At 40.8% G+C, this 11,656-nt stretch overlaps 1 protein-coding gene and 1 long non-coding RNA gene across 4 annotated transcripts in view; one reads left to right on the forward strand and one right to left on the reverse strand.

Moving 5' to 3' along the window:
* LOC130457086 (uncharacterized) overlaps positions 1 to 2,346 on the forward strand; it is a 6,210-nt gene extending 3,864 nt beyond the window's left edge. For both annotated transcript variants that reach the window (XR_008916086.1, XR_008916087.1), the window contains exons 2-3: positions 662 to 851; positions 2,047 to 2,346. This is a non-coding gene — a long non-coding RNA (uncharacterized LOC130457086). The remainder of the gene's footprint in view (positions 1 to 661; positions 852 to 2,046) is intronic.
* Positions 1 to 3,152, reverse strand: part of OLFML2B (olfactomedin like 2B) — a 60,818-nt gene extending 57,666 nt beyond the window's left edge. Inside the window, exon 1 of one of the 2 annotated variants that reach the window (XM_056815451.1) lies at positions 2,319 to 3,152. In XM_056815451.1, the coding sequence (XP_056671429.1) occupies positions 2,319 to 2,492 (174 nt within the window). In that variant the 5' untranslated portion in view covers positions 2,493 to 3,152. The remainder of the gene's footprint in view (positions 1 to 2,318) is intronic. The other variant, XM_056815450.1, reaches the window with a different exon arrangement.
* Positions 3,153 to 11,656: the final 8,504 nt, after the last annotated feature.

Below are 11,656 nucleotides of genomic sequence, written 5' to 3' on the forward strand. Positions count from 1 at the left end.
AGGGAGGGAAAGAGGGGAGGGGAGGAGAGGGAGAGAGAGAGAGAGAGAGAGAGAGAGAGAGAGAGAGAGAGAGAGAGAGAGAGAGAGAGAGAGAGAGAGAGAGAGAGAGAATGAGAGAGAGAGAGAGAATGAGAGAGAGAGAGAGAGAGAGAGAGAGAGAGAGAGAGAGAGGGAGGGAGGGAGGGAGGGAAGAAGGGAGGAAGGGAGAGAGAGAGAGGAGGAGGAGGAAGAAGGAGCAAGGAAGAGAGAGAGAGAGAGAGAGAGAGAGAGAGAGAGAGAGAGAGAGAGAGAGAGAGGGAGAGAGAGAGAATTCAAAAAGTGTTAGTGGGCTCCTGAAGACTTTGCACATTTCTATTAGCTAGCCAGAGATTTCAGACAATTCTGAACCTTAAATAGGTCAGAGTGACACAAATCGTTGACTTGCATTTCTTTGAAGGCTCTCAGATTTCTATTCTTTCAGGTTTTCTTGGAAAGAAGTTTATTTCTCCTCAGCTCTTTCCTTTCATGATTAAAAAAAAAGAAAGAATCAATAAAACCCACTCCCCATCTTACTAGCCTTTGCCTTCAGCTAAAGATAAGATTTGGGGAAAAGGGGGAGGAAGGAAAGAAAAAAGCTCATAATCACATTCCTTGGTTTTTCTTTTCTTTTTTTTTTCTCCAGGTTAAGGTTTGATTTTTCTCCAGGAAGCACATGAATGCATAATCCAGGCTAGGAAAATACACTGCTGGGTCTCACTACTCCTACAATGCAAAACATTTCCTTTTGAGAGCTTCCCTCCTGTCATCTCCTAAGAAAGAAAAACATTTGATAGCCTGTTTTCAATATTCCTTATCCCCAGGCAATTGCCAAGGTAACAGACTTCTCCCTGGTTCCTCTGACATAGGCTTTAACTTGATCTAAGAGTCTTCCCTTTTTCAAAGTCTTCCCATCCAGCAACAAATGCTCCTTTCCAAGCATGGAAAAGATTTTTGTTTTAACTAAATATTACATTGATCACCTGCTACTCTAGCAGGCATTCTGCTAGGTCAAGTGGAAATGTTTCTGGAGGGATACTGTCTGTGGAGAACAAGGCTTGTAATGTTTTCCTTTAAAAGATTAGGTTTCTTCTAATAATAATATTTGGTTTAGGGATGTTGTCAAATACATAATGGATCAGTAGAAAAGGGAGTTATAGTTCAAGATGACTTAAGCTGCTTGTCTTTGTGGGTTGAGAGTAAACTGAAGCTGCCTTTTCCCTGAAACCTTGCCTAGATCTGAGCAGATTCCTTCCATTGGGGGAGTAAGGATTTTGGAAAAATTGCAGGGGACAGTACTCCAAATCTCAAATGAGAAGGACTGAATCCATCTCCTTAACACGCATGGGAGTTTCAGAGAGATGAGGTGTGTGGAGGAGGGTATGATACATAAATGATAACACTGATAGTTTATACATCTCTTGTATAAGCTTACATTATCTCAAGTAAGGATGGAAAGTCCAAACAATTTCAAACTGGAGTTTGAACTATCTTTGCCAGGAGAAAAGAGCTGTTAGACTCTGGGGCTCTAGCACTGTCAATGTCATAGGGCAGGGGTCCAGTCTCCACAGTTCCTTTCTTGAAAAAGAACACCCCCCACACACCATCATGAATGTTTGGCTGAACATGAAAGGCCCAGAGAGGATTAGTTCTTCGAAGGCTGTCATTGCTTGTCCATCTGTCACTTGTTCCCCCATTTCCTGGCTGTCACACATTTTAAACAGACCAGGGTGGTCTGTAGATGTACTGTGTATCCACCTGTTTTTCAGTCACACAATCAGTCTTGTCAATCAGTTTCTCCATCACCCTGCACTCATCTTTTTTAGCACTCTCATAATTTTCCTCTCCTCTCTGCTTTTCTCTCACATTGTGCCTTAGGCTAACTGGGGAAGTCGAGTGGCTTGTATCTTTCCCAGAACACCCACTTGGGTCCCCTGGCCAACTCTGACTAAACTTCGGTCACCAAAGGCAAGAGATGACCGGCCTTTGCAAAAAGTTTTAAAAACAGCTATTTCTTTGACTTTATTTCAGGATATTATGTGACTTCCCTCTTTCTACTCTTCCTTGAACAAACTTGACCCAGCCTTCTGATTTCGGGATATGGGCTGAGCCATCTATTATGAAAACGGTCAGAGACAAACCCATCATCTTACTCCCCGGGAAACAAGAAGAGTTGCCTCAAAAACTCCATGCGACGTGTCCCCACTCCATCCACGCTCCCGCCCCCCTCTATTTCCCAGGAGAAACCTTAGTGTCCTATTTCTACCTGAGACAAGCAGGGAGGCTGTGGGGCAGCGTCTTACCTGAGATAAAATGTTCTCTTGGTTGTCCGCTTCGTTTTGTAGAGTCTCTTCTTCCGTGGGTGCTTCGGTCTGCAGATTTGGGGGCTCGCTGGACCCTGTAGGGGGAGGGCTGGACGCCTGACCCCAAGTCACAGCCAACAAAACCCAACAGGCCAGGATCAGTTGCTTGGCCATGAGGGATGGGGCGGGGAGAGGGGAAGCAGCAGCTCACCTGAGGGAACTGGAGGAGGGGTGGGGAGAGGAAAGGGGAGGGAGAAAGGTAAGAAGGGGTTAAGGAGAGAGATCGGGATGCTGGCTGGGGGCGGGGAATAGCGATTCCAAGCGCCTCCTCAGATTAGGTGCGGTTTGGGGGAGTAGGAAGGTGAGCCTTAGAGCCTTTCTGCATCTCCTGCCTTCCAAGGGCAGTGGGCAATTGCAGCAGCTGCAGCCGCAGCAGTCCCGAGTGGAGAAGCGCACAGGATCCGAGGAAGCGGCAGGAGCCGGGCTGGGGGAGGGATCAGGTGGAAGCTGTGCCCCTTGGCTGAGGACGGGGTGGATAGGAGCAGGCAGGGCGAGGACCCCCGCTGGGGAGATAGGCAGCTCAGGACGTTGGGCTAGGGGGCTGAGACCGGGCAGCGAAGGCGACTGAGGCAGCAGCGCGGGCTTCTGAAGCCGGTTAGACTTGAGCTGCTGCCGAGGTGGAGGGCTACGAGGGAAGGAGGGAAGGGGGCCGGGAGAAAGGGAGGGAGGAAGGGAGGAAGGGGGGGGGGAGAGGCTGGGCGGAGAGGGAGGGGCGGAGTCTCTATTGTGCTTCTGCCTGGGGGATGCGGCCAGTTTCGGAGAGAAGGCTGGGGGGGAGGGCAGAGAACTGGCAAAGCCTTATAAACAGGAGAGTCACCCCACCCCAAAAGTGTGTGTATGTGTGTGTGTGTGTGTGTGTGTGTGCGCGCGTGACGCTTTCATTGTATTTGTCTATCCCCCCCCCCCCCCCCTTATAGGTCTCTTCTGATGAAGTTGGGACCAGTTGCGGGGAGGGAGCGAACAGGCAGAACTCCCCAGGGAGGCACCTCTCTCCGCACTTGGTAGAGGATGAGTGAGTGTAGGGGTGCTCTGAGGTTCATTCTTTACTGGCCAGGAGAGTTCCCTTGTTCCTCTAGACCTAGAACCAAACTGAACCTACGTTCCCCAAGGTTTTAGTCTAAGCCTCTGAGGAGTAGACTTTTCCTTTCTTTCTCCCTGCTCGGGTCCTCGTGATTCTCCCCTTGGGGGGATGCTTCCGCTGATTTTGAACTTAAGCCTGTTTGATATCCTTTAACTCCTCGTCCTCTGCTTTGCGATCTGAGAATTCCTCCATCCAGAGAGAGGATGAATATTGTGCTGGTATTTGAAATTATCGATTAAAAAAAAAAAATCATACACACACACAGATAGAGCTATGGGCTTGGAGGTAGGAAGACTTTGAATTCAGAAACGTGCTATCTGTGTAACCCTGGGCAAGCCACTCGATCTCAGTTTACCTCAGTTTCATTACTGTAAAATGGAGATAATAGTACCTACTTCCTAGAGTTACTGTGAAAAAAGAAAACGAGATTATAATTGTAAAGCATTTAACACAGTGTTGTTTTGGGCACATAGTAAGTGCTATATGAATGTTGTTATTATATATATATACACACACACACAACATAAGGACAAACTAGTCTTTGAAAACCAGGAAAGTCTTTATATATATATATATATATATATATATATATATAATTGGTGTCAGGTACATTAATTATATTAACTAACATTAATTACTATAATTAAATAATATATTAAAATATTTTATTATACATTATATCAAAATAATAATTTATTATTTATTAACATAATATAAATATAAATGGTTAAATATATTTTAATATATACTATATTTCCTGACTCCCATTATAATGCAAGTTCCTTGCAAATAGGGTTTTATCATTCTTTGTCTTTGTATCCCCAGGGCCTGGAAAGGAGTGGGACCTAATAAATACTTGTTGGATGATATGTGTGTATACACACATATGGTATATCTATTTATCTATATGTAATACATTTCTGACCTATAATTTCAGTCTTGTAGGAAACTCTAGGTATGGGAATTTGGCCATTGTTGTTCTGCAACTCTTCTATAATCTTTAATTTTAGACAACTCAGCCTGAGGACCCTCAAAGTTTAGTTATTTTTCATGTTTGTGGCCCTCTAACTACATTGATTGGCAGGTCTTAAACAAGTCTTAAACTCTCTCTCTCTCTCTCTCTTCCCCCCCCCCCCTTCATCCATCCCTCTCTTATCTTTCTCTGTCTCTGTCTCTGTCTCTGTCTCTTTCTCTCTTCCTCTCTCCTCCTCCCTTCTCTCTCTCTCTCTGTGTATGTATGTATGGTGTGACTTTGGGGTCCTCTCTAACACTGAAATTCTCCATCACTATAATGTCATTAAGCTGATTTTAGTGTGTATGTGTTTAAACAGAGAAGCTAGTTGCCAAAAACCAAATGACTATTGTAGATTACTAGGGACAATTGTTACTGAGAGACCTTCTGCGAGTCTCTTGACCTGAGTTTCATGATCTGAATTGGTTTCATTTTCAGTAAATGAGAGCGTGGAACTAAATGATCTTTGAGGTTCCATCTATGAAAGAATGAGTTGAGTAGTAAAAATAGCACTGAACTTGGAGTCAGAAGGCCCAGTTCGGGGTCTTGGCTCAGACTGTATAAGATTGTTATTAATTGTGTAAGACTGGCTTAATGACTTCACTTTCCCCACCAGTCTAGGAGAGTCACTTGAGAACAGGGTCATGTTTTGTTTGGGTTTTGGGGTAGTTTTCCCCGCTTTCTTTGTATCTTCAGTGCTTATCACAGTTCCTGGCATATAATAGGTGCTAATAAATACATATTGTTGACTGATTGCTCTCTGAGTCAGTTTTGTCATCTGTAAAAGGGTGGAACTAGACTAGAAGGTCCCTTCCAAATCTGTGATTCTATTTGCAAGTTCAGTATGGAGGGCTAAGAATGTGACTCTGCTGTTAAGACTTAAGTAAAGCCTTGGGGTTTCAGGATGACTTTCACCAGCAGAATATAGAATTGTAAGAATTGTGTCATATATTTGGGTAAAATTAAAATATACCACCTTTTATTGACAAGTAGTAGAGAGTGGAATAAAGAAGTTTCAGTTCAAAGAAATGATTGTAATTTACAATAGAAATGTAAATAGGATCCACAATTAATTAATTTGCTAATGATTGCTTGGCATTTACTGAGGAATGCATATATATATGAGGTATATACTTACCACTTGAAATGGGTTGCAGACTCAGCTCTGCAGCTTTCCCACTACATGACCTTAAAAATCATTTACCCTGGCTTAATTGCAGCTTCAGGATTTGGAAGTCAGATGCCCTGGATTCAAATCCCAACCCTGCCATTTACAAGGAAACATCCCATGAGACACTTGTAAACTGAGAGGGACAATGATTTCTAAGATCCTTTCCAAAACAAAATCCTATGTTCCCATCTCAACAACAATAAAAATTGTACATAAGTCCCATCAATCACAAAGGAAGATTCATTTCTTCCTACAATGTTAGGAATGGGAGTAATGGATGAAAAAGGGGGAGATGTCTTCTTAGGTGAATATGCTTTTAGGGAAAGAAGAAAACCTTTAGGAGGAGAGGGACTCAGCTGTGGATACTGATTCCCTTTCTGCTTGAATATTTCTTTCCAGAGTCCATGAAAGAGCATCCTTCTTATCTTTCCATTTGTCTTAAAGGCTTCTGGCTTACTTGGCTGTCTCTTTAAATTCCCTCCATTAAAAATCAAGAAATTGGTGCAGGCAAATAAGGGGGAGTTGCCCAGAGGGGAGAGAGGAAAATGACCCACCACTGGGGTGTGTAATTTAGAAAAAGCACCTGCCCACTACCAGCAGGATCAAACAGCAATAGAAAAATTCCCCAGAGCAACATGATTCTGCCATCCCCTTTCCTACAGTCCTGCACAGTGGTGGGACCCAGGCCAGGGAACTGCCATAAAGTATAGGCAAGGAATTACTGAAAGCACAGCCCAAATGGTGTCTTATTTGCCCAGTTCACATGGTGTTGTTGATTCTCTTCTCCTTTGTTCCTTTAAACAATCTTTTCTTTTTTCACCATGTCTCTTCAAAGGGATATGAAGTCCTGGGAGGAAGACAGGACTTTAGAAACCCCTTTTTTATTTGAGAGGTATTTTTTTTTTGCTTTTGTTTTTTATTTTAACATAAAATCAAAAGACTTCCTCACTAATATCTCAGGGTTGGCTTTTTTTTGTTCTTCATTTCTCTAAATGTTCCAAATATTTTAATTTTATGAGCAAACCAGCCCAGTCATAATGTATTCCCATGTTGCCTAGGATTTGGTGGCTCAGTGGATAGAGAAATAGGTTTAGAATTAGGAAAACCTAAGTTCAAGTTGGGCCTTAAACACTTACTAGCTGTGTGACCCTGGATAAGTCAGTTAATCCATTCGCTTTTTGCCAAGAAAACTCTATGAACAGCATCAGTGTACTCTGGTCCACAAGGTCATGAACAGTTGGTCATAACTGAATCATGACTGAGCAACAACAATTTAAGAAAATGATTTTAGATGTATAAAGAACATGAGTTCATCCCTTCTCCAAGTAGCATATTTGTTTTTACTTTTCTCCAAAGATTATATCTACGCAGAGCAATAATTAGAAATTTTTACTCCTAGAATATGTTACAAAACTGTTCAAGGACAAATAGCCAAAAGCCTACTCCTAATTGTGGAGAGAGGGAAAGGATACCTCTTTGTGGTGAAAAGACATAGACCTTGTGACACCAGTTGAAGGTCATTCCTTGGGAAGCTACTGAATGGTGGGAAGAGAAGCTAGCTCATCTAAGTTCCATATTTTAGCCAATCAACAAGTTTCTATGAAACTTCTATTATAAGCCCAGCACTGTTCTGAGTCCTGAGGATAAAAAGACAAATGAAACAGTCCCTGACTTTGTGAAGTTTATATTCTCCCAGAAGAAATAATAAGTTGATAAAAAAAAGTATTTACAAGAATAAAATATGTTGAATTTGGGAAAGGTGTGTACTAGTAGTTGGGGGAATGAATCAGGAAAGGCTTTAGCTAAACAGTATGATTCTTTATTATTTGGTTGGATTTATCTGCTTCTGAGAGGGAAAGGTTAAGGTCCCCAAGCAGTAAAGCTTTATAGCTATTTCCTCCTGTAACTCATTTAGCTTTTCCTTTAGATATTTGGATACTATGCCACTTGGTGCATATATATTTAGTATTGATATTGTTTCATTGTCTATGGTGCCTTTTACCAAGATGTAATTTCCTTCCATATCCCTTTTGATTAGATCAGTTTTCACTTTTGCTTTGTCTGAGATTACGATTGCTACCTCTCCTTTTTTTTTTTAACTTTGGCTAAAGCATAATAGATTTTTCTCCAATTCCTTACTTTTACTCTGTGTGTATCTCCCTACTTTAAATGTGTGTCTTATAGACAGCATATTGTGGGATTTTGATTTTTAATTCATTCTGTTATTCTTTTCCATTTTATGGGTGAGTTCTTCCCATTCACTTTCACAGGTTACGTTTACTAACTGGGCTTTCCCTCTCTCTTAAATGCTTTTTCCCTTCTCTATTTTCATACTTTCCCTGCTCCCAATTTTTTTTTTGCTTCTAACCATCACCTCTCTCAGTTTGCCCCCATTTTTGTTTTGCTTCTAACCATCACCTCTCTCAGTTTGCCCCCATTTTTGTTCATCTTCCCCCCTTCTCTTATTCCCCTTTCCCTCTTACTACTTTATCAGGTAAGAAAGGTTTCTACAGCTTTGTCCTAACTTTGTCCCACTTTGACCTAATTCTGATGAGAGTAAAGCTGAAGCATTGCCCACCCCATTTATGTGAAATAATTTACCCCCTTCTATCTTTTCTTTTCTCTTCTCCTCATGTGTTCCTCTTTCTTGTCCCTTGATATTTTTCTTTTCTGTGGGGAGGATATCAGCTCATCATGCTCTGCTTACTCTCTTCTTTCTATGAATTTCAGAGTTAGAAAGAAGCTCAGCAGCTATCAATTTTGTAAGGAACAGCAAGAAAGTCAGTTTGGATAAATTCTGAAGAGATGAATAGTGTACATTTAGGATGGACAGAGCTTGGGGCCAGATTGTGAAGAGCTTTAAAAGTGAATAATTTAACTAATTTTAACTAATTATTGTTGCTAACTATCTGATAAACATTTGTTTCTACATTAAAGAAGAATTACCAGTGCTCTCTAAAACTGGTATCACTAGTTACAGTTTTGGGAGCAGCTAGGTAGCAAAGAGCTAGGTGGACAGAGCACCAGGTGTGGCATCAGGAAGATCGAATTCAAATGTAGTCTCAGACTTTTGTCATTGTTGTTCATCCTTCATTTTTGAAGCGGGCCAAAGATATCACAAGAAAGATGTCTTGACTCAAACATATATTGGATTTAAATGAGGCAGAGTTACACACTCCTCTCTCTTTAGAGTCCAGTGGCAAGACAAAAGTCCAGATGATTAGTTATGACCCAGCATGCACTTGGTTTCTTGGATGTCTAACCAAGCTCTAAGTGCTCCATAGAACCTCCTTCAGTTGCCTTCATGGCTGATGGAACAAATTGTTCTCATTCACCGATTCCACCCTAGGAAGTCTTCACATGTCTGGGGTAGACATCCTTCTAATTCACCAAGGGGTTTGGAGCCTGTGGATTATTTTCAACCTGGTTTATTTAGCCTGCTTGCTAAAAGGGTTTTTACCAGTGTATGGCTACTGCACATGCTGTAGCTTCTTGGAGCCATAGGTGAGAGTTGAGTGAAAGGTAGATACTAAAGGCAAATGAGCAGCCCTGAAAATTTTTTGACAAGCCATCACAACAGAGATGCTAGATCTCCCTGAATATAGTAAATATCTCATTGAGACACTTACAAGCTGTATGACCCTGGGCAAGTCACTTAACACTGTTTTCCTCAGTTTCCTCACATGGAAAATGAGCTAGAGAAGAAAATGGCAAACCACTCTAGTATATTTACCAGGAAAACCCCAAAGGGATCATGAAGAATCAGAAATGACTGAGCAACTTGAACAAGTTACAGTTTTGTCTGCATCCAGTGGATTCTCAAAATGTCCATGGATTTTTCATCTCTATTTCACCCAGATCGACTCTAAATTTGCTTTCTTTCCTTACTGCTTTTCTCCTTGTACTGCCTTTAGATGACCCCAATTCTATTCCTTAGGATGGGGGTGGGGTGGGAAGCATCCTTCTCTTTTTGTCTCTGTTTTTAATATTATACTTTATTCTTCTGGGATCTTCTGAATATCGATAATAAGCAAGGCCTAAAATAGGGAAGCATATGTCTGCCAAAAGTGTTCACTCATTAGTACCATGGAGGATCATTGCTGATAATGAGATTGTCCAGATTTTTCTTTACATAAATGATATTGTATGACTACATGAAGTCTTGGTAATCTCTCTCTCACTTATAGTATATATATATATATATATATATATACATATAAAATTACATACATAATATATAATATGTGTATATATAATATGTAGAGTATGTGTGGAAACATATGATACATATGTGCATATGTACATATTTATATATATATAGTGAAAGGGAATTTTTATCCCCTTTGTCTATTTTAAGTGAAACAATGAAGAACTTAAAGTATCTCTACTGAACACTTAGTAAGTCACTAACAAAGAAAGCTTATCCCCAACAGGCCACAAGCACTACACACACACACACACACACACACACACTGAAAGGCTATGATTGATTCCTGAGATGTGACAAGGAGATCTGATGAGTGGAGAAAATATAACTGGGAACCTGAGAGGGATTCAGGGTCTTCATTTCTTAAGCAGATTCTTGTTCTTGATTCTTGACTCTTCATGCTTGGCGCATTCTTGGGCTCTTCATTTTCTTGGCAGTCTTTAGTCTAGAGGGTGTGAGCTCTGGTGGGATTCTTGGCAGTCTTGACCTTGTATGAGCTAAAGGTTCCTGGCAGTTTTTCAGTATCTTTGGCTCTTTGGAGTTCAGCTTCCTGATCTGGACTTTGGATTCTGGTGAGATTCGAATTTGGATTCACATTCATGGTCTGGAAGCACAAGGGTTAGGGCGTAGGGTATTTTTAGCTGGGTGATATTTTCTACCTCCTTCCTATATTTCCTACTTTAATATCTTTACCTTGCTGTAAATAAAGCTGCTAACAGCCTACTGACTCATAGTTTAACTTTAACTTTTACAAATGGCAACCACAACAGTTCTTTATTTTAACCATTATTATCTTTGTTGAACCTTTGTTGAACTTTGTTGAATTGGATGTGGCCATCCAATTTTAATTATTACATCTATATCATATTTCCTCAGTGAAATAAATTCATGCATACCAGAGACTGACCTAGGGTCCAAAAGATGGAAACAAGCAATGATGGAGGGGCTGTGGAAAGATAGGCACCCTAGTACATTGTGGGTGGAGTCATGAATTGGTTCAAACATTCTGGAAGGCAATTTGGAATTGTGCTAAAATATAACTAAAATGCATATAGCCTTTAACCCAAAGATTCTATTACTAGGCATATATCCTAAAGAAATTGAAGACAAAAAGAAAAGTTCTATGTGTGCCAAATCACCTACAGGACAAAGCAAATAAATCACAGAGACTGGATCTCTGCCTTAAAGGTAAAATCCTTGAAAAATTTCCCTTATGATTTAATTATAAGATAATATATTATATAGGGAATTGAGACTGAGATCCCTTCCAGACCAGAGATGACTTGGGAAAGTTTCACAAAGTCCTCAAAACCAGTTCAAGGCCTTTGTTATCACTAAGAATTTTTCCTAATGATCAGCGTTGTTCTTCCCTCCAAAGAACTGCCAGTGGGAACAAAGCCAGGTTCAAATCTATTCAGCTCAGATGAGACCCTCAGAGCAAATCCCAAAGCAGCCTGGACCTGGTCAATAACCAAATCCAACTGACTTCTAGCTCCCTGAGTGTTCTCAACTGCCAACATAAGAATTTCACCTAGATGCCCCACGTTCCAAACTTCTGGTCATGCCATGCCACTCTTGCCTGAAGACTGAAAGGTTTGCAAGATTACTTTGCAAACTTATTTATTTAGCAATATTTAATTACCTTATTTCCAACTCTACCACTACACTATAAAACATGTGCTTAGTTGATAAAGAAAGACTTAAGTAACTGGAGAAACAGTAGTTTCTGAGTAAACCAAACCAATGTAATAAATGTGACTATGCTACCTAAATTAATTTAGTTAGTGCCATATCACTTAAACTTTCA

Source organism: Monodelphis domestica, chromosome 2 (assembly GCF_027887165.1).
Source record: "Monodelphis domestica isolate mMonDom1 chromosome 2, mMonDom1.pri, whole genome shotgun sequence".
Taxonomy (NCBI): Eukaryota; Metazoa; Chordata; class Mammalia; order Didelphimorphia; family Didelphidae; genus Monodelphis; species Monodelphis domestica.